The sequence below is a fragment of the Melanotaenia boesemani genome, chromosome 21, assembly GCF_017639745.1.
Source record: "Melanotaenia boesemani isolate fMelBoe1 chromosome 21, fMelBoe1.pri, whole genome shotgun sequence".
Lineage (NCBI taxonomy): Eukaryota > Metazoa > Chordata > Actinopteri > Atheriniformes > Melanotaeniidae > Melanotaenia > Melanotaenia boesemani.
The window spans coordinates 5,123,404-5,141,376 of NC_055702.1; the positions used below are offsets into that span (position 1 = coordinate 5,123,404).

Here is a 17,973-nt window from a genome sequence, read left to right on the forward strand (position 1 = left end):
ATAGTAGCACAGGGTGGCACAGATCGACAAATCAACCTAGAAATCTAGCGCGTAGGACATGTAGACAAGGTAACACTTTTTGACACAACACCTTCCCACACGTATCGACGTCGCACTACTGTCTCTGTGGCGCTACTTGGGTCAGGAGAGTCTCCTTTTCTCCTCCAATCCGCAGTCTCTCTGTCCAATACGATAATGGACGTCGTCTAATCAGCTGCCTCCCTGTCCAATATGCTATGGGACCTCAGACCAATCAACGTACGGCATAGACGGAGCCAATCGCGGAGCTTCTGTCGGACGAGCCACTTCGGATTTTTCCGTAATCTCAACGGTCGGAAAAAAACAGGGTGAGTATCTGTAATTTTTAAATTTATTTTAATGACCTGGTTAGTTTATCCGTGTGTCCTCTGTCAGAAACAGATGTTCTGTCCTTTATTTTATGTTGTCTAAGTAAATATGTGAACTTTCGTTAGCTTAGCGAGCCGAGAACACCATTATGCTCGTTACTTTAGCTTTGTGTTTCTTTTCTGCAAGAAAATCACTTTGTTTAAAATAATAAGTCGTGTTAATTTCATGAGAGCGCGGGAGCTTTGCAAGATACTGTATATGGAGTTAATAATAAAAGAAAATAAAAAAAAGAAAAAGCGTATCGTTGTGTGAAAACCCTGCAGCTAGCTGATGAGTCGAACAGGAGCAACAGGTAACTAAAAAAATGTAAAGAACAGTGAGATAAACCTGCTTACAATTAAAGAACAGTCTAAAAAAAATTAAAACGTATTTTTAATTATAAAATTTGACTTGGACTTTTTGCGCCTTAATAAAGTTAAGGAATCCATTCCAAATTTACAGTAAGTGAATGATCTAATTAGTTTCACTGTACTCCTGTTACACTTTGATGAACACACAGTGTTTAAAGTCAAGCCTATCTTTAGATGACAACCAAGACCAAAAGCCACAAGGCCATGGGAGATGGGGAGTGGATGTCAAGGCTGAGGGCCTTTGCCAGCACTGGAGTTTGGCCCCCAGGAGCCGGCAACAGGCCAGCGCCAAGGCAACGGAAGTGGCATGACCTCTACCAAAAGGTACAGTGACTGGCCTTTACTGTTTTTGCTTGCCTTTACTGTTTTTGTGCATTAGTATGTAGATCTGTTGAAGAAAATGTGCACTGTGATGATGCATAGGATGTACATTTCACAAAGAACTGCAATCACTACACAGCAGGCTTAATAACATTGCTTTTGTTTTTAGATTGAGAAATGCCCCATGCAGGCCAAAGGGCAGTCTGGCTTGTTTGGTCAGGCCAGGACCTGCAGTTGTGGGTTCCATGCCAAGGTGATCAGTTTTAACAATATTATCTTCTTTCAAATCTTACATCACATGTCTGTTGCTGTGCTTTTGACACCCCATGCCCCACTTTTGCAGCCTGCCACCCAGTCATCTCCTCCCTCCACATCATCTGCAGCTTCAGCCTCTGCTCCTGAGGCCCGGACATATTTGCGTCCCCCTCTAAGTCTGTCCATGGTGAGTATTGCCTTAGCTATACATGCTGTATATAATTCCCACACTGCTTGCTTTAACATCAGTTTTCATTTGTGTCGTCTTACAGTTCACAAAATCCCACTATGGTGGCTCATTGTCATCTGCAGTGCAGCCAAATTTGGTGAAAAGAAGGACCCCCAGTCCTTCACCTGTGAGCACCCCCAGTCCTTCACCTGTGAGGACCTCCAGCCCTTCACTGTCTTCTCTGAGGACCCCCAGCGCTTCTGTGTCGTCTGTGAGGGCCCCCAGCCCTTCACTGTCTTCTCTGAGGGCCCCCAGCCCTTCTGTGTCATCTGTGAGGACACCCAGCCCTGCACCATCCCAGGGGAAGTTCCCAGTTTGGGAACAAAACCCTGTACAAGCTGACGCATCTGTAAGTCAGGAATCAAGCTCAGTTGTCCAACTCTGTTTGTATGACATCTATTACAAGGTTATTCTGCATATAATAATAGGACTTTTGTTGGTTGTCATCTTGCACTCAGGGCGAACCGGGAGGACGTGCGTCATCCCATGCGGGATCCTCAGCTTCATTCTGGCTGCCGGGTGAGCTGAGCAAAACCATTCCTCTGCAGGACCAGAGGTGGATTGCCAACACCCTCTTTCACTCTGGGAAACTGCGGCCAGATTTGAAGCTGTGGTATGAGCCCCCTGTCCCAGCGCTCATTTACCATCAAACACCGACCCCAGAGCCTTTCTTCACCCATCGCCTGATGGTGTGGATGCCCTACCACCTGTGGAAGGTGAAGATCGCCTGCCCTACATGTGGAAAGCAGTTGACAGGCGCTGGGGTCCACAAAAGGGCACGGAAGGTCCTGGACATCGACCGGTACTACCTGCTGGTGACAGAGACACTCAGGTGCACTGTGTGTGTACAGAACCATTTGTCCACCAGTCAGACTGTCCGGGACCAGCTGGACCTCCCTCACCAGCAAATGTTCAGATTAATCCTGACCCGCAAGTGAGTGAAGCCGATTTGAAAAAAGAATTTTTTCAGTTATTCATACAACTTAAAAACTGTCCCATCATAAACATGTTACTAATCATTCACAATGCTTCAACACAGGTACGCCTGTGACATCCGTGTCATCAGGCTGCTTCGGGACAGGACCCTGGGCAACAGTCCAGCGCGGCTGGTGAAGCAGCTAAGGGAGAACCATGGGGAGGAGTGGCTCGACAGGCTGGTACACTATCTGGGGGAGTGTGCTGAGTTTGTGGATAAGCCAAGCCTCTTCCCGGTTGTCTGCCGGGAGCCCCCGGAGCCGATGGACATCCCCACCAGTCGCTGGCTGTTGGTCGTTTATGGACGGGACATCCTCTCAAGGTTGGACCACATAAAGGCCAGAATCACCTCCACGTTTGGGTCCATCCTTAAGCTGGACTCCACCAAAAAGGTAATAAATGATCTATAAGTGTGGGGAGCTGTGTGCAGTTTGCACCCCAAGTTGCCACTGGTTGCTATTTCAGTAACAAAGACAGATTATGCTATGTGATAGAATGTGTGAATATGTATAGTTTTGATTATCATTGAGTGTGTAACAGGACTACTTTGTATGTCTGCTACATATGCTACATTTGTATGTCTGCTTATAATTAAAATTGTTCTAAGTTTTATTTGTCGGATCTCAGGAAGAATAGCTGCAGTTTTGCTGCAGCTATTGGGGGATCCAATTAAAACAATAAACAATCAACAATGCTTAAATAAGTTGTAACAGTTTCTGTGCTACTGCCAGATATTTTGTGTAAAAACATTTTGTGTAAAGAGTTTTTCTATCTCGATTGTTGTCACATCACAGATCACAAAGAAGCTGGCTGGCACCGGCAGGGGCACAGCTCTCTGGCTAACCTCCGTCAGCAACGAGGTTGGCCAGATCCTGAACAGTGTCTTGACTGTGCAAGAGGGGTCGGGACTAAACAGGATGGCGTCCGGCCTGATGGAGCGGTACCGCCAGGCATCTGTGTCACCCCCAGTTCTTATGTATGTGGACTGTGGATGCTGTGTGGAAGAGGGGGCCAGCAAGCTGCAAGTGAGGTTTGGGGAGTGGCCAGACCTCCACATTCGTCTGGATATCTGGCACTTTATGAGGAGGCTGGCTGTGGGCTGCACCACCGATGCCCATCCCCTCTACCCTACCTTCATGGGCTGCCTCTCCGCCTGCATCTTTGAGTGGGATGCTGGGGATCTTGCTCTTTTGAGGCAGGCGAAGAGAGAACAGCTCAGACTGGAGGGTGTGCCTGGCATCACTGATCTCCTGGTGGACAGGAGAATCAGTAAAAAAGAGCTCAGCCAACACTGCAGACGGAGGACACGGGGTGAGGAAGCCACCATCAGCCTGATTGACCGGCTGCTGCAGGAACTGGGAGGGGCGAAAGGAAGGGACCTGATGGGTGTGCCTCTGCTGGACATGGTGCGGATGGAGCACATCTGGAGAGTGCAGAAACGCCATGTCAGGTGCATCCAGGACATCCCAGGTGTGCAGCTGTACACTGAAACAGGCACCACCACCACCAAGGGAGGTATCGTGCTCAGGAAGTACCGCTGTGCCAGAGGGTCCACTTCCCTAGAGTCTTTCCATTGCCATCTGAACAGGTTCATTCCAGGTTAGTGGATTTTATGTGTGTCACTGTACTGAAAGAAACTATAATTCAGAATGGAACAACTGACACAAACATGCCTTGGCATGAATATGTTTTCCCAGGAACAAGTGCAAATGCACTTAATTTCCAGCTGTACCTCTTGGAAGGCCTGAACAGGTGGAACCAGGACCGGGGAAGTGCAGCAGTAACCAACAGGTCCTCTTCTCTCCTGACATACGCTGGGCATGTAGCTCAGTGCGCAAACACCCTCAGCTCAAAGGTGTTGAGTAGAGCGTATCTGCCAGCCTTTAGGCCACCGGCTAAATACACTGGTATGATTATTTTATATCAAGTTGTCTGTAACTAAAGCTAATCACACGCTCACAACACCGAACAAGTTGTCTTTATTTGTTAATGATGTGAGAACTAATAACATGCTGTGTGTCTGTCGGATATTTTTCACAGGAGAGCTCATCGGGGTTGATTACATGCTGAGCCAGACTGGACAGCCCCTCAACGTGTCCCCCGACTCAGAGGAGACAGACAACATGCTTGAGGAGGTGGGCGAGGGGGAGCAAGAAGAAGACGAGGGTTTTGAGGAAGACCAAGACCTGGAGTTCATCACCGAATCTCTCCTCGACAACCTGAAATTTTCAACCACCTGCCAGCCTGCTGCCCCCTCCACTCCTGCTTCTCTCTTTAACGCTCCCACTTTGGACCCTGCCTCCACCTCCTCCTCCTCCTCAGTGGCTGCTCCCACTTTGGACCCTGCCTCCACCTCCTCCTCCTCAGTGGCTGCTCCCACTTTGGACCCTGCCTCCACCTCCTCCTCCTCAGTGGCTGCTCCCACTTTGGACCCTGCCTCCACCTCCTCCTCCTCCTCATTGACTGGTACCTCCCAGGCTGCTGCCCCACTGGGTCCGCTGGATGTCTCCTCATCTTCCAGTGATCCTGGGGTAAATAAAGCCCACAAATGTTTCATTAAATGAATCCACTCTGCCTGCTCACAGTCAGACCTCATTGTTTTTGTTTGGTTTTTCAGGCTGTTGATGAGTCCAGTGTTCCAGGGATGGACAGGGTCGACAGCCTGGCAGAGTATCTGGTTGAACTGAGGAACCAGCCCTCTCTTGCCCTCAACAACCAGCAGGTTAGTAGCATTTATTATTTTGCTTGTATGAAATATGAAATTAATGGAAAAATACTTTCCTGTGCCATGCAGCATTTTAATTATCATCTGATCTGTCGCTCTGTTTAGGTGAGCAACATTGTTGCTCTGTGGCAAAACCTGCTGGAGTTTGACAAGCAGAGGGTGGTGTTTGCTGCCAGACACCAGAGCAGGCTGGATACGGGGAGGTTCAGGTCACCCAAGAAGAAGCAGGAGTTCACGCCGGGAGTAGACAGCCTCAAAAGGCACGCCCTCACCACCACTGCCCCTCTTGCCCAGTGGCCAGATTGCTGCCGCCTGATTGAGTCCATCTTTGTCCGGCTCTGTGACATCCACCGTAGTCCCAAGAAGAGGGGGACAATCACAGTGTCCAGATGGGACCTCATCTTGGAGGACTACAGACAGATCAGGCGGCGCATTCTGGGTAACGGGACAGTGATGCAGCAGACCGCCCTGCAGCTGGTGGATGTCAGTCACACCACCCTTGTGCAGTGGCACAATAAAAGGGTGAAGAGACAGGACACTGCAGTGATGTTGCAGGGGCTCACCCTGCCCAGTCGCTTGTCTGCAGCAGCCAACCCTCTTCCTGCTGCAAACGTGCAGCCTTTATTTGCAGCCCCCCAGCCTGGCCCCTCTTACCAGTACCAGTTCCCCAGCAGCACTGTGGGCCAGGCAAAGATGAAAAAAATGAAAACCTCACCAGCATCTGAGCCATCGGCCAAAGCGAGGCCTCCTCACCAGCGGCAGCTTTTTGCTGCACCACCTCCTCCCCCTAGCCCTCAACTGGTGATGCTGCCTCATCCAGCCTCACAGATGCTGCCTGTGTTCCTGGCTGCTCCACAGGTCTTGGGTGTCAACTTGCCATTTGCTGGGGTTGCTGCCCCTGCTCTTGCTCCTGCTCCTGCTACCGTCCGCCGCAAACGAAACGTATTGCATAATACATGCAATAAATGTGGACAGTTTAGGACAATTGAAACTGGGCACAGCCAATACAAAGGCATTGTGTACTGCCCCTCTGTAGAGACTGTTCCCAAAGAGCAGTGGTTGGAGGATATTAAAAGAAAAAAACAATAACTGTCCTCCCTTGATCCTCCTTTTTAAAGGGACAGAGGTAATTTTGTACATAGTTGTAATTATTTTGTGTATAACAGTTTTTGTAATATAAAAGTTTGGTTGTTACAAAGTGGTCACATCACCCTGTTTTGTTTTTTTGGTGGTTGTTGTTGATGTTGATGTTGTTGTCGTCGTTGTTGTTGTTGTTTGTTTTTTAATAAAATCCACACATGTTTGGAAACAGTGTAATGATGTGAGAATTTTATTTTATAATAATTATAAATAGTAATAATTTAGCATGGTTTATATTTATTCAAATAAAATAAATATATAATAATATAATAAATAATAATAGAAATATAATGAGAAATTATAAATATATAGCAAACAACATATATACATATATATATATATATATATACATGCATATTATTTAATTTATTATTTAATATTTCATAATTAATGGGCTACATAAGTGATTGATCAGTTGTAATGATCAAAATCAGCTTGATTAGCTTGCATGAAAGATAAGTCTTCCATGTGAACATACATATCAAGCTTGTAAGGTATTTAGTGGGTTTAGTTACATTTAAAAAATTAAATACATGCAATGATATGCAAAAACATGACAGCTACAATAAAAATATGCACACAATCACACAGGTGTACATAAAGACTTAGAAAAGAATAGAAAAGGAAATGAGAAATTTACCCCATTTTCAATTCTTTCGCTCTATTCTTCGTCTAAAAGTTCCTAATATTTACAACTATTGTCTAAAACCGAAAGAAAATAGAATGGAAGGTTTTGGCCAGCGCAGGAATCGAACCCGCGATCGCTAGATTGTCGCCATTTTTTTCTCGCTTTTTCTTTTTTTCTCCCGCTTTCTCTCCCCCCCCCTTCTTCCCCCTCCTTTCCAATTTCTCCCCCTCGTAGACAGACTATCCTTCCCCAGCTTTGGCGCAATCGGTTAGCGCGTTCGGCTGTTAACCGAAAGGTTGGTGGTTCAAGCCCACCCAGGGACGACTTGTATTTATGCAAATATCACTAAAGCAATCAAACGAAACAAAACGTCTTGCTTACAATGACAGATCATTAGTCAAGCTCATTCTTCCTCTCTTCCCACACGTATCGATGTTGCGTCACTGTCTGTGATTTGGCACTGCTTGGGTCAGGAGAGTCTGCTCTCTCCAATGGCAAGCCAAAGTGGTCAAAATTTGCCACTCCTCTGGTTTGTAATAAAACGGCGTTAAATAAAATTAAATTTCTTAAAGCTTCGGTAAACGCCGAAAAATACGACGTTTTTGGTGGTCATTAAACGGCGCTTTTTTTTATATCATTATAACCGTTATTATACTAATTTACATTTATTATACTAATACGAGTACTATTATTATAAGTATATCAAAGGTGTCATAATATGATAATTATTTCGTAAAATCTTATTTTTATTTCATTTAATTTGTTATTTAATTGCCACAGTACATGTTAATAAACATTAGTACACGAAAGAATGATGCAGAAACATGGTAGATTATAGTAAAGAATGCCAATTTCGGTAGTAGGTACCATACTTTTATGGGGTAATTTATGCTGCCAAGACAACCTACCTTAATTAATTTATTCGAAGTTTAAATTTAGCGTTCTTCACGTTGTTTATTTAAAACCGAGTACTTCAGTTAAAGATTGTTAATCCATAAATATGTGGTTTAAAAGACCTTTAAACGAAATAACTATTTTTGATTGCACAAAACTGTGAATTGAACGAAAAATACGCGCCGGAGGCTGTTCTGATAGTAGCACAGGGTGAACAGATCGACAAATCAACCTAGAAATCCAAAGTTCGGTAGGACATTTTGACACGGAAACACTTTTTGACACAACACCTTCCCACACATATCGCCGTTGCACCACCGTCTCTGTGGCGCAATCGGTTAGCGCGTTCGGCTGTTAACCGAAAGGTTGGTGGTTCAAGCCCACCCAGGGACGACTTGTATCTATGCAAATATCACTAAAGCAATCAAACGAAACAAAACGTCTTGCTTACAATGACAGATCATTAGTCAAGCTCATTCTTCCTCTCTTCCCACACGTATCGATGTTGCGTCACTGTCTGTGATTTGGCACTGCTTGGGTCAGGAGAGTCTGCTCTCTCCAATGGCAAGCCAAAGTGGTCAAAATTTGCCACTCCTCTGGTTTGTAATAAAACGGCGTTAAATAAAATTAAATTTCTTAAAGCTTCGGTAAACGCCGAAAAATACGACGTTTTTGGTGGTCATTAAACGGCGCTTTTTTTTATATCATTATAACCGTTATTATACTAATTTACATTTATTATACTAATACGAGTACTATTATTATAAGTATATCAAAGGTGTCATAATATGATAATTATTTCGTAAAATCTTATTTTTATTTCATTTAATTTGTTATTTAATTGCCACAGTACATGTTAATAAACATTAGTACACGAAAGAATGATGCAGAAACATGGTAGATTATAGTAAAGAATGCCAATTTCGGTAGTAGGTACCATACTTTTATGGGGTAATTTATGCTGCCAAGACAACCTACCTTAATTAATTTATTCGAAGTTTAAATTTAGCGTTCTTCACGTTGTTTATTTAAAACCGAGTACTTCAGTTAAAGATTGTTAATCCATAAATATGTGGTTTAAAAGACCTTTAAACGAAATAACTATTTTTGATTGCACAAAACTGTGAATTGAACGAAAAATACGCGCCGGAGGCTGTTCTGATAGTAGCACAGGGTGAACAGATCGACAAATCAACCTAGAAATCCAAAGTTCGGTAGGACATTTTGACACGGAAACACTTTTTGACACAACACCTTCCCACACGTATCGCCGTTGCACCACCGTCTCTGTGGCGCTACTTGGGTCAGGAGAGTCTCCTTTTCTCCTCCAATCCGCAGTCTCTCTCTGTCCAATTGGTAATGGACATTGCCAAATCAGCTGCCTCCCTGTCCAATATGCTATTGGACCTTAGACCAATCAACGTAAGGCATGGGCGGAGCCAACCGCTCGGCGCTTCTGTCGGACGAGCCACTTCGGATTTTTCCGTAATCTCAACGGTCGGAAAAAAACAGGGTGAGTATCTGTAATTTTTAAATTTATTTTAATGACCTGGTTAGTTTATCCGTGTGTCCTCTGTCAGAAAAAGATGTTCTGTCCTTTATTTTATGTTGTCTAAATATGTGAACTTTCGTTAGCTTAGCGAACCGAGAACACCGGTATGCTCGTTACTTTAGCTTTGTGTTTCTTTTCTGCAAGAAAATCACTTTGTTTAAAATAAGTCGAGTTAATTTCATGAGAGCGCGGGAGCTTTGCAAGATACTGTATATGGAGTTAATAATAAAAGAAAATAAAAAAAAGAAAAAGCGTATCGTTGTGTGAAAACCCTGCAGCTAGCTGATGAGTCGAACAGGAGCAACAGGTAACTAAAAAAATGTAAAGAACAGTGAGATAAACCTGCTTACAATTAAAGAACAGTCTAAAAAAAATTAAAACGTATTTTAATTATAAAATTTGACTTGGACTTTTTGCGCCTTAATAAAGTTAAGGAATCCATTCCAAATTTACAGTAAGTGAATGATCTAATTAGTTTCACTGTACTCCTGTTACACTTTGATGAACACACAGTGTTTAAAGTCAAGCCTATCTTTAGATGACAACCAAGACCAAAAGCCACAAGGCCATGGGAGATGGGGAGTGGATGTCAAGGCTGAGGGCCTTTGCCAGCACTGGAGTTTGGCCCCCAGGAGCCGGCAACAGGCCAGCGCCAAGGCAACGGAAGTGGCATGACCTCTACCAAAAGGTACAGTGACTGGCCTTTACTGTTTTTGCTTGCCTTTACTGTTTTTGTGCATTAGTATGTAGATCTGTTGAAGAAAATGTGCACTGTGATGATGCATAGGATGTACATTTCACAAAGAACTGCAATCACTACACAGCAGGCTTAATAACATTGCTTTTGTTTTTAGATTGAGAAATGCCCCATGCAGGCCAAAGGGCAGTCTGGCTTGTTTGGTCAGGCCAGGACCTGCAGTTGTGGGTTCCATGCCAAGGTGATCAGTTTTAACAATATTATCTTCTTTCAAATCTTACATCACATGTCTGTTGCTGTGCTTTTGACACCCCATGCCCCACTTTTGCAGCCTGCCACCCAGTCATCTCCTCCCTCCACATCATCTGCAGCTTCAGCCTCTGCTCCTGAGGCCCGGACATATTTGCGTCCCCCTCTAAGTCTGTCCATGGTGAGTATTGCCTTAGCTATACATGCTGTATATAATTCCCACACTGCTTGCTTTAACATCAGTTTTCATTTGTGTCGTCTTACAGTTCACAAAATCCCACTATGGTGGCTCATTGTCATCTGCAGTGCAGCCAAATTTGGTGAAAAGAAGGACCCCCAGTCCTTCACCTGTGAGCACCCCCAGTCCTTCACCTGTGAGGACCTCCAGCCCTTCACTGTCTTCTCTGAGGACCCCCAGCGCTTCTGTGTCGTCTGTGAGGGCCCCCAGCCCTTCACTGTCTTCTCTGAGGGCCCCCAGCCCTTCTGTGTCATCTGTGAGGACACCCAGCCCTGCACCATCCCAGGGGAAGTTCCCAGTTTGGGAACAAAACCCTGTACAAGCTGACGCATCTGTAAGTCAGGAATCAAAGCTCAGTTGTCCAACTCTGTTTGTATGACATCTATTACAAGGTTATTCTGCATATAATAATAGGACTTTTGTTGGTTGTCATCTTGCACTCAGGGCGAACCGGGAGGACGTGCGTCATCCCATGCGGGATCCTCAGCTTCATTCTGGCTGCCGGGTGAGCTGAGCAAAACCATTCCTCTGCAGGACCAGAGGTGGATTGCCAACACCCTCTTTCACTCTGGGAAACTGCGGCCAGATTTGAAGCTGTGGTATGAGCCCCCTGTCCCAGCGCTCATTTACCATCAAACACCGACCCCAGAGCCTTTCTTCACCCATCGCCTGATGGTGTGGATGCCCTACCACCTGTGGAAGGTGAAGATCGCCTGCCCTACATGTGGAAAGCAGTTGACAGGCGCTGGGGTCCACAAAAGGGCACGGAAGGTCCTGGACATCGACCGGTACTACCTGCTGGTGACAGAGACACTCAGGTGCACTGTGTGTGTACAGAACCATTTGTCCACCAGTCAGACTGTCCGGGACCAGCTGGACCTCCCTCACCAGCAAATGTTCAGATTAATCCTGACCCGCAAGTGAGTGAAGCCGATTTGAATAAAGAATTTTTTCAGTTATTCATACAACTTAAAAACTGTCCCATCATAAACATGTTACTAATCATTCACAATGCTTCAACACAGGTACGCCTGTGACATCCGTGTCATCAGGCTGCTTCGGGACAGGACCCTGGGCAACAGTCCAGCGCGGCTGGTGAAGCAGCTAAGGGAGAACCATGGGGAGGAGTGGCTCGACAGGCTGGTACACTATCTGGGGGAGTGTGCTGAGTTTGTGGATAAGCCAAGCCTCTTCCCGGTTGTCTGCCGGGAGCCCCCGGAGCCGATGGACATCCCCACCAGTCGCTGGCTGTTGGTCGTTTATGGACGGGACATCCTCTCAAGGTTGGACCACATAAAGGCCAGAATCACCTCCACGTTTGGGTCCATCCTTAAGCTGGACTCCACCAAAAAGGTAATAAATGATCTATAAGTGTGGGGAGCTGTGTGCAGTTTGCACCCCAAGTTGCCACTGGTTGCTATTTCAGTAACAAAGACAGATTATGCTATGTGATAGAATGTGTGAATATGTATAGTTTTGATTATCATTGAGTGTGTAACAGGACTACTTTGTATGTCTGCTACATATGCTACATTTGTATGTCTGCTTATAATTAAAATTGTTCTAAGTTTTATTTGTCGGATCTCAGGAAGAATAGCTGCAGTTTTGCTGCAGCTATTGGGGGATCCAATTAAAACAATAAACAATCAACAATGCTTAAATAAGTTGTAACAGTTTCTGTGCTACTGCCAGATATTTTGTGTAAAAACATTTTGTGTAAAGAGTTTTTCTATCTCGATTGTTGTCACATCACAGATCACAAAGAAGCTGGCTGGCACCGGCAGGGGCACAGCTCTCTGGCTAACCTCCGTCAGCAACGAGGTTGGCCAGATCCTGAACAGTGTCTTGACTGTGCAAGAGGGGTCGGGACTAAACAGGATGGCGTCCGGCCTGATGGAGCGGTACCGCCAGGCATCTGTGTCACCCCCAGTTCTTATGTATGTGGACTGTGGATGCTGTGTGGAAGAGGGGGCCAGCAAGCTGCAAGTGAGGTTTGGGGAGTGGCCAGACCTCCACATTCGTCTGGATATCTGGCACTTTATGAGGAGGCTGGCTGTGGGCTGCACCACCGATGCCCATCCCCTCTACCCTACCTTCATGGGCTGCCTCTCCGCCTGCATCTTTGAGTGGGATGCTGGGGATCTTGCTCTTTTGAGGCAGGCGAAGAGAGAACAGCTCAGACTGGAGGGTGTGCCTGGCATCACTGATCTCCTGGTGGACAGGAGAATCAGTAAAAAAGAGCTCAGCCAACACTGCAGACGGAGGACACGGGGTGAGGAAGCCACCATCAGCCTGATTGACCGGCTGCTGCAGGAACTGGGAGGGGCGAAAGGAAGGGACCTGATGGGTGTGCCTCTGCTGGACATGGTGCGGATGGAGCACATCTGGAGAGTGCAGAAACGCCATGTCAGGTGCATCCAGGACATCCCAGGTGTGCAGCTGTACACTGAAACAGGCACCACCACCACCAAGGGAGGTATCGTGCTCAGGAAGTACCGCTGTGCCAGAGGGTCCACTTCCCTAGAGTCTTTCCATTGCCATCTGAACAGGTTCATTCCAGGTTAGTGGATTTTATGTGTGTCACTGTACTGAAAGAAACTATAATTCAGAATGGAACAACTGACACAAACATGCCTTGGCATGAATATGTTTTCCCAGGAACAAGTGCAAATGCACTTAATTTCCAGCTGTACCTCTTGGAAGGCCTGAACAGGTGGAACCAGGACCGGGGAAGTGCAGCAGTAACCAACAGGTCCTCTTCTCTCCTGACATACGCTGGGCATGTAGCTCAGTGCGCAAACACCCTCAGCTCAAAGGTGTTGAGTAGAGCGTATCTGCCAGCCTTTAGGCCACCGGCTAAATACACTGGTATGATTATTTTATATCAAGTTGTCTGTAACTAAAGCTAATCACACGCTCACAACACCGGACAAGTTGTCTTTAGTTGTTAATGATGTAAGAACTAATAACATGCAGTGTGTCTGTCTGATATTTTTCACAGGAGAGCTCATCGGGGTTGATTACATGCTGAGCCAGACTGGACAGCCCCTCAACGTGTCCCCCGACTCAGAGGAGACAGACAACATGCTTCAGGAGGTGGGCGAGGGGGAGCAAGAAGAAGAAGACGAGGGTTTTGAGGAAGACCAAGAACTGGAGTTCATCACCGAATCTCTCCTCGACAACCTGAAATTTTCAACCACCTGCCAGCCTGCTGCCCCCTCCACTCCTGCTTCTCTCTTTAACGCTCCCACTTTGGACCCTGCCTCCACCTCCTCCTCCTCCTCAGTGGCTGCTCCCACTTTGGACCCTGCCTCCACCTCCTCCTCCTCAGTGGCTGCTCCCACTTTGGACCCTGCCTCCACCTCCTCCTCCTCAGTGGCTGCTCCCACTTTGGACCCTGCCTCCACCTCCTCCTCCTCCTCATTGACTGGTACCTCCCAGGCTGCTGCCCCACTGGGTCCGCTGGATGTCTCCTCATCTTCCAGTGATCCTGGGGTAAATAAAGCCCACAAATGTTTCATTAAATGAATCCACTCTGCCTGCTCACAGTCAGACCTCATTGTTTTTGTTTGGTTTTTCAGGCTGTTGATGAGTCCAGTGTTCCAGGGATGGACAGGGTCGACAGCCTGGCAGAGTATCTGGTTGAACTGAGGAACCAGCCCTCTCTTGCCCTCAACAACCAGCAGGTTAGTAGCATTTATTATTTTGCTTGTATGAAATATGAAATTAATGGAAAAATACTTTCCTGTGCCATGCAGCATTTTAATTATCATCTGATCTGTCGCTCTGTTTAGGTGAGCAACATTGTTGCTCTGTGGCAAAACCTGCTGGAGTTTGACAAGCAGAGGGTGGTGTTTGCTGCCAGACACCAGAGCAGGCTGGATACGGGGAGGTTCAGGTCACCCAAGAAGAAGCAGGAGTTCACGCCGGGAGTAGACAGCCTCAAAAGGCACGCCCTCACCACCACTGCCCCTCTTGCCCAGTGGCCAGATTGCTGCCGCCTGATTGAGTCCATCTTTGTCCGGCTCTGTGACATCCACCGTAGTCCCAAGAAGAGGGGGACAATCACAGTGTCCAGATGGGACCTCATCTTGGAGGACTACAGACAGATCAGGCGGCGCATTCTGGGTAACGGGACAGTGATGCAGCAGACCGCCCTGCAGCTGGTGGATGTCAGTCACACCACCCTTGTGCAGTGGCACAATAAAAGGGTGAAGAGACAGGACACTGCAGTGATGTTGCAGGGGCTCACCCTGCCCAGTCGCTTGTCTGCAGCAGCCAACCCTCTTCCTGCTGCAAACGTGCAGCCTTTATTTGCAGCCCCCCAGCCTGGCCCCTCTTACCAGTACCAGTTCCCCAGCAGCACTGTGGGCCAGGCAAAGATGAAAAAAATGAAAACCTCACCAGCATCTGAGCCATCGGCCAAAGCGAGGCCTCCTCACCAGCGGCAGCTTTTTGCTGCACCACCTCCTCCCCCTAGCCCTCAACTGGTGATGCTGCCTCATCCAGCCTCACAGATGCTGCCTGTGTTCCTGGCTGCTCCACAGGTCTTGGGTGTCAACTTGCCATTTGCTGGGGTTGCTGCCCCTGCTCTTGCTCCTGCTCCTGCTACCGTCCGCCGCAAACGAAACGTATTGCATAATACATGCAATAAATGTGGACAGTTTAGGACAATTGAAACTGGGCACAGCCAATACAAAGGCATTGTGTACTGCCCCTCTGTAGAGACTGTTCCCAAAGAGCAGTGGTTGGAGGATATTAAAAGAAAAAAACAATAACTGTCCTCCCTTGATCCTCCTTTTTAAAGGGACAGAGGTAATTTTGTACATAGTTGTAATTATTTTGTGTATAACAGTTTTTGTAATATAAAAGTTTGGTTGTTACAAAGTGGTCACATCACCCTGTTTTGTTTTTTTGGTGGTTGTTGTTGATGTTGATGTTGTTGTCGTCGTTGTTGTTGTTGTTTGTTTTTTAATAAAATCCACACATGTTTGGAAACAGTGTAATGATGTGAGAATTTTATTTTATAATAATTATAAATAGTAATAATTTAGCATGGTTTATATTTATTCAAATAAAATAAATATATAATAATATAATAAATAATAATAGAAATATAATGAGAAATTATAAATATATAGCAAACAACATATATACATATATATATATATATATATATACATGCATATTATTTAATTTATTATTTAATATTTCATAATTAATGGGCTACATAAGTGATTGATCAGTTGTAATGATCAAAATCAGCTTGATTAGCTTGCATGAAAGATAAGTCTTCCATGTGAACATACATATCAAGCTTGTAAGGTATTTAGTGGGTTTAGTTACATTTAAAAAATTAAATACATGCAATGATATGCAAAAACATGACAGCTACAATAAAAATATGCACACAATCACACAGGTGTACATAAAGACTTAGAAAAGAATAGAAAAGGAAATGAGAAATTTACCCCATTTTCAATTCTTTCGCTCTATTCTTCGTCTAAAAGTTCCTAATATTTACAACTATTGTCTAAAACCGAAAGAAAATAGAATGGAAGGTTTTGGCCAGCGCAGGAATCGAACCCGCGATCGCTAGATTGTCGCCATTTTTTTCTCGCTTTTTCTTTTTTTCTCCCGCTTTCTCTCCCCCCCCCTTCTTCCCCCTCCTTTCCAATTTCTCCCCCTCGTAGACAGACTATCCTTCCCCAGCTTTGGCGCAATCGGTTAGCGCGTTCGGCTGTTAACCGAAAGGTTGGTGGTTCAAGCCCACCCAGGGACGACTTGTATTTATGCAAATATCACTAAAGCAATCAAACGAAACAAAACGTCTTGCTTACAATGACAGATCATTAGTCAAGCTCATTCTTCCTCTCTTCCCACACGTATCGATGTTGCGTCACTGTCTGTGATTTGGCACTGCTTGGGTCAGGAGAGTCTGCTCTCTCCAATGGCAAGCCAAAGTGGTCAAAATTTGCCACTCCTCTGGTTTGTAATAAAACGGCGTTAAATAAAATTAAATTTCTTAAAGCTTCGGTAAACGCCGAAAAATACGACGTTTTTGGTGGTCATTAAACGGCGCTTTTTTTTATATCATTATAACCGTTATTATACTAATTTACATTTATTATACTAATACGAGTACTATTATTATAAGTATATCAAAGGTGTCATAATATGATAATTATTTCGTAAAATCTTATTTTTATTTCATTTAATTTGTTATTTAATTGCCACAGTACATGTTAATAAACATTAGTACACGAAAGAATGATGCAGAAACATGGTAGATTATAGTAAAGAATGCCAATTTCGGTAGTAGGTACCATACTTTTATGGGGTAATTTATGCTGCCAAGACAACCTACCTTAATTAATTTATTCGAAGTTTAAATTTAGCGTTCTTCACGTTGTTTATTTAAAACCGAGTACTTCAGTTAAAGATTGTTAATCCATAAATATGTGGTTTAAAAGACCTTTAAATGAAATAACTATTTTTGATTGCACAAAACTGTGAATTGAACGAAAAATACGCGCCGGAGGCGGTTCTGATAGTAGCACAGGGTGAACAGATCGACAAATCAACCTAGAAATCCAAAGTTCGGTAGGACATTTTGACACGGAAACACTTTTTGACACAACACCTTCCCACACGTATCGACGTTGCACCACCGTCTCTGTGGCGCAATCGGTTAGCGCGTTCGGCTGTTAACCGAAAGGTTGGTGGTTCAAGCCCACCCAGGGACGACTTGTATTTATGCAAATATCACTAAAGCAATCAAACGAAACAAAACGTCTTGCTTACAATGACAGATCATTAGTCAAGCTCATTCTTCCTCTCTTCCCACACGTATCGATGTTGCGTCACTGTCTGTGATTTGGCACTGCTTGGGTCAGGAGAGTCTGCTCTCTCCAATGGCAAGCCAAAGTGGTCAAAATTTGCCACTCCTCTGGTTTGTAATAAAACGGCGTTAAATAAAATTAAATTTCTTAAAGCTTCGGTAAACGCCGAAAAATACGACGTTTTTGGTGGTCATTAAACGGCGCTTTTTTTTATATCATTATAACCGTTATTATACTAATTTACATTTATTATACTAATACGAGTACTATTATTATAAGTATATCAAAGGTGTCATAATATGATAATTATTTCGTAAAATCTTATTTTTATTTCATTTAATTTGTTATTTAATTGCCACAGTACATGTTAATAAACATTAGTACACGAAAGAATGATGCAGAAACATGGTAGATTATAGTAAAGAATGCCAATTTCGGTAGTATGTACCATACTTTTATGGGGTAATTTA

General features: G+C 44.8%; 4 protein-coding genes and 4 non-coding genes across 8 annotated transcripts; all 8 read left to right on the plus strand.

Moving 5' to 3' along the window:
• Positions 1-932: 932 nt before the first annotated feature.
• Positions 933-3,853, plus strand: LOC121632970. Its single transcript, XM_041974812.1, has 8 exons — positions 933-1,082; positions 1,249-1,332; positions 1,423-1,521; positions 1,607-1,912; positions 2,022-2,497; positions 2,603-2,930; positions 3,333-3,791; positions 3,836-3,853. Exons 1-8 carry the CDS (start codon positions 933-935, stop codon positions 3,851-3,853), a joined length of 1,920 nt encoding a protein of 639 aa, XP_041830746.1.
• A 1,078-nt stretch (positions 3,854-4,931) lies between these two features.
• Positions 4,932-6,475, plus strand: LOC121632607. The gene is made up of 3 exons (XM_041974245.1): positions 4,932-5,069; positions 5,156-5,260; positions 5,369-6,475. The coding sequence occupies exons 2-3, from the start codon at positions 5,183-5,185 to the stop codon at positions 6,350-6,352; spliced, it is 1,062 nt and encodes a 353-aa protein (XP_041830179.1). The 5' UTR covers positions 4,932-5,069; positions 5,156-5,182; the 3' UTR covers positions 6,353-6,475.
• Positions 6,476-7,283: 808 nt separating this feature from the next.
• Positions 7,284-7,354, plus strand: trnan-guu. Its single transcript has one exon. It is a non-coding gene; the product is annotated as a tRNA-Asn (tRNA).
• Positions 7,355-8,244: 890 nt separating this feature from the next.
• On the plus strand, positions 8,245-8,318 carry trnan-guu. The gene has a single exon. It is a non-coding gene; the product is annotated as a tRNA-Asn (tRNA).
• A 1,697-nt stretch (positions 8,319-10,015) lies between these two features.
• On the plus strand, positions 10,016-12,937 carry LOC121632972. Its single transcript, XM_041974815.1, has 8 exons — positions 10,016-10,165; positions 10,332-10,415; positions 10,506-10,604; positions 10,690-10,995; positions 11,106-11,581; positions 11,687-12,014; positions 12,417-12,875; positions 12,920-12,937. Exons 1-8 carry the CDS (start codon positions 10,016-10,018, stop codon positions 12,935-12,937), a joined length of 1,920 nt encoding a protein of 639 aa, XP_041830749.1.
• Positions 12,938-14,018: 1,081 nt separating this feature from the next.
• On the plus strand, positions 14,019-15,562 carry LOC121632608. Its single transcript, XM_041974246.1, has 3 exons — positions 14,019-14,156; positions 14,243-14,347; positions 14,456-15,562. Exons 2-3 carry the CDS (start codon positions 14,270-14,272, stop codon positions 15,437-15,439), a joined length of 1,062 nt encoding a protein of 353 aa, XP_041830180.1. The 5' UTR covers positions 14,019-14,156; positions 14,243-14,269; the 3' UTR covers positions 15,440-15,562.
• Positions 15,563-16,372: 810 nt separating this feature from the next.
• On the plus strand, positions 16,373-16,443 carry trnan-guu. The gene has a single exon. It is a non-coding gene; the product is annotated as a tRNA-Asn (tRNA).
• Positions 16,444-17,333: 890 nt separating this feature from the next.
• On the plus strand, positions 17,334-17,407 carry trnan-guu. The gene has a single exon. It is a non-coding gene; the product is annotated as a tRNA-Asn (tRNA).
• The last annotated feature ends 566 nt before the right edge of the window (positions 17,408-17,973 follow it).

What these genes read in the sequence shown, in the direction of transcription:
- LOC121632970 (XM_041974812.1), top strand. Translation starts at nt 933, where the DNA reads ATGACAACCAAGACCAAAAGCCACAAGGCCATGGGAGATGGGGAGTGG. An exon ending in GTTGTGGGTTCCATGCCAAG is followed by an intron (nt 1,333 to 1,422) that starts GTGATCAGTTTT and finishes CCACTTTTGCAG; the next exon opens with CCTGCCACCCAGTCATCTCC. An exon ending in CCCCTCTAAGTCTGTCCATG is followed by an intron (nt 1,522 to 1,606) that starts GTGAGTATTGCC and finishes GTCGTCTTACAG; the next exon opens with TTCACAAAATCCCACTATGG.
- LOC121632608 (XM_041974246.1), top strand. Translation starts at nt 14,270, where the DNA reads ATGGACAGGGTCGACAGCCTGGCAGAGTATCTGGTTGAACTGAGGAAC. An exon ending in TTGCCCTCAACAACCAGCAG is followed by an intron (nt 14,348 to 14,455) that starts GTTAGTAGCATT and finishes CGCTCTGTTTAG; the next exon opens with GTGAGCAACATTGTTGCTCT.
- LOC121632607 (XM_041974245.1), top strand. Translation starts at nt 5,183, where the DNA reads ATGGACAGGGTCGACAGCCTGGCAGAGTATCTGGTTGAACTGAGGAAC. An exon ending in TTGCCCTCAACAACCAGCAG is followed by an intron (nt 5,261 to 5,368) that starts GTTAGTAGCATT and finishes CGCTCTGTTTAG; the next exon opens with GTGAGCAACATTGTTGCTCT.
- LOC121632972 (XM_041974815.1), top strand. Translation starts at nt 10,016, where the DNA reads ATGACAACCAAGACCAAAAGCCACAAGGCCATGGGAGATGGGGAGTGG. An exon ending in GGCATGACCTCTACCAAAAG is followed by an intron (nt 10,166 to 10,331) that starts GTACAGTGACTG and finishes TTTTGTTTTTAG; the next exon opens with ATTGAGAAATGCCCCATGCA. An exon ending in CCCCTCTAAGTCTGTCCATG is followed by an intron (nt 10,605 to 10,689) that starts GTGAGTATTGCC and finishes GTCGTCTTACAG; the next exon opens with TTCACAAAATCCCACTATGG.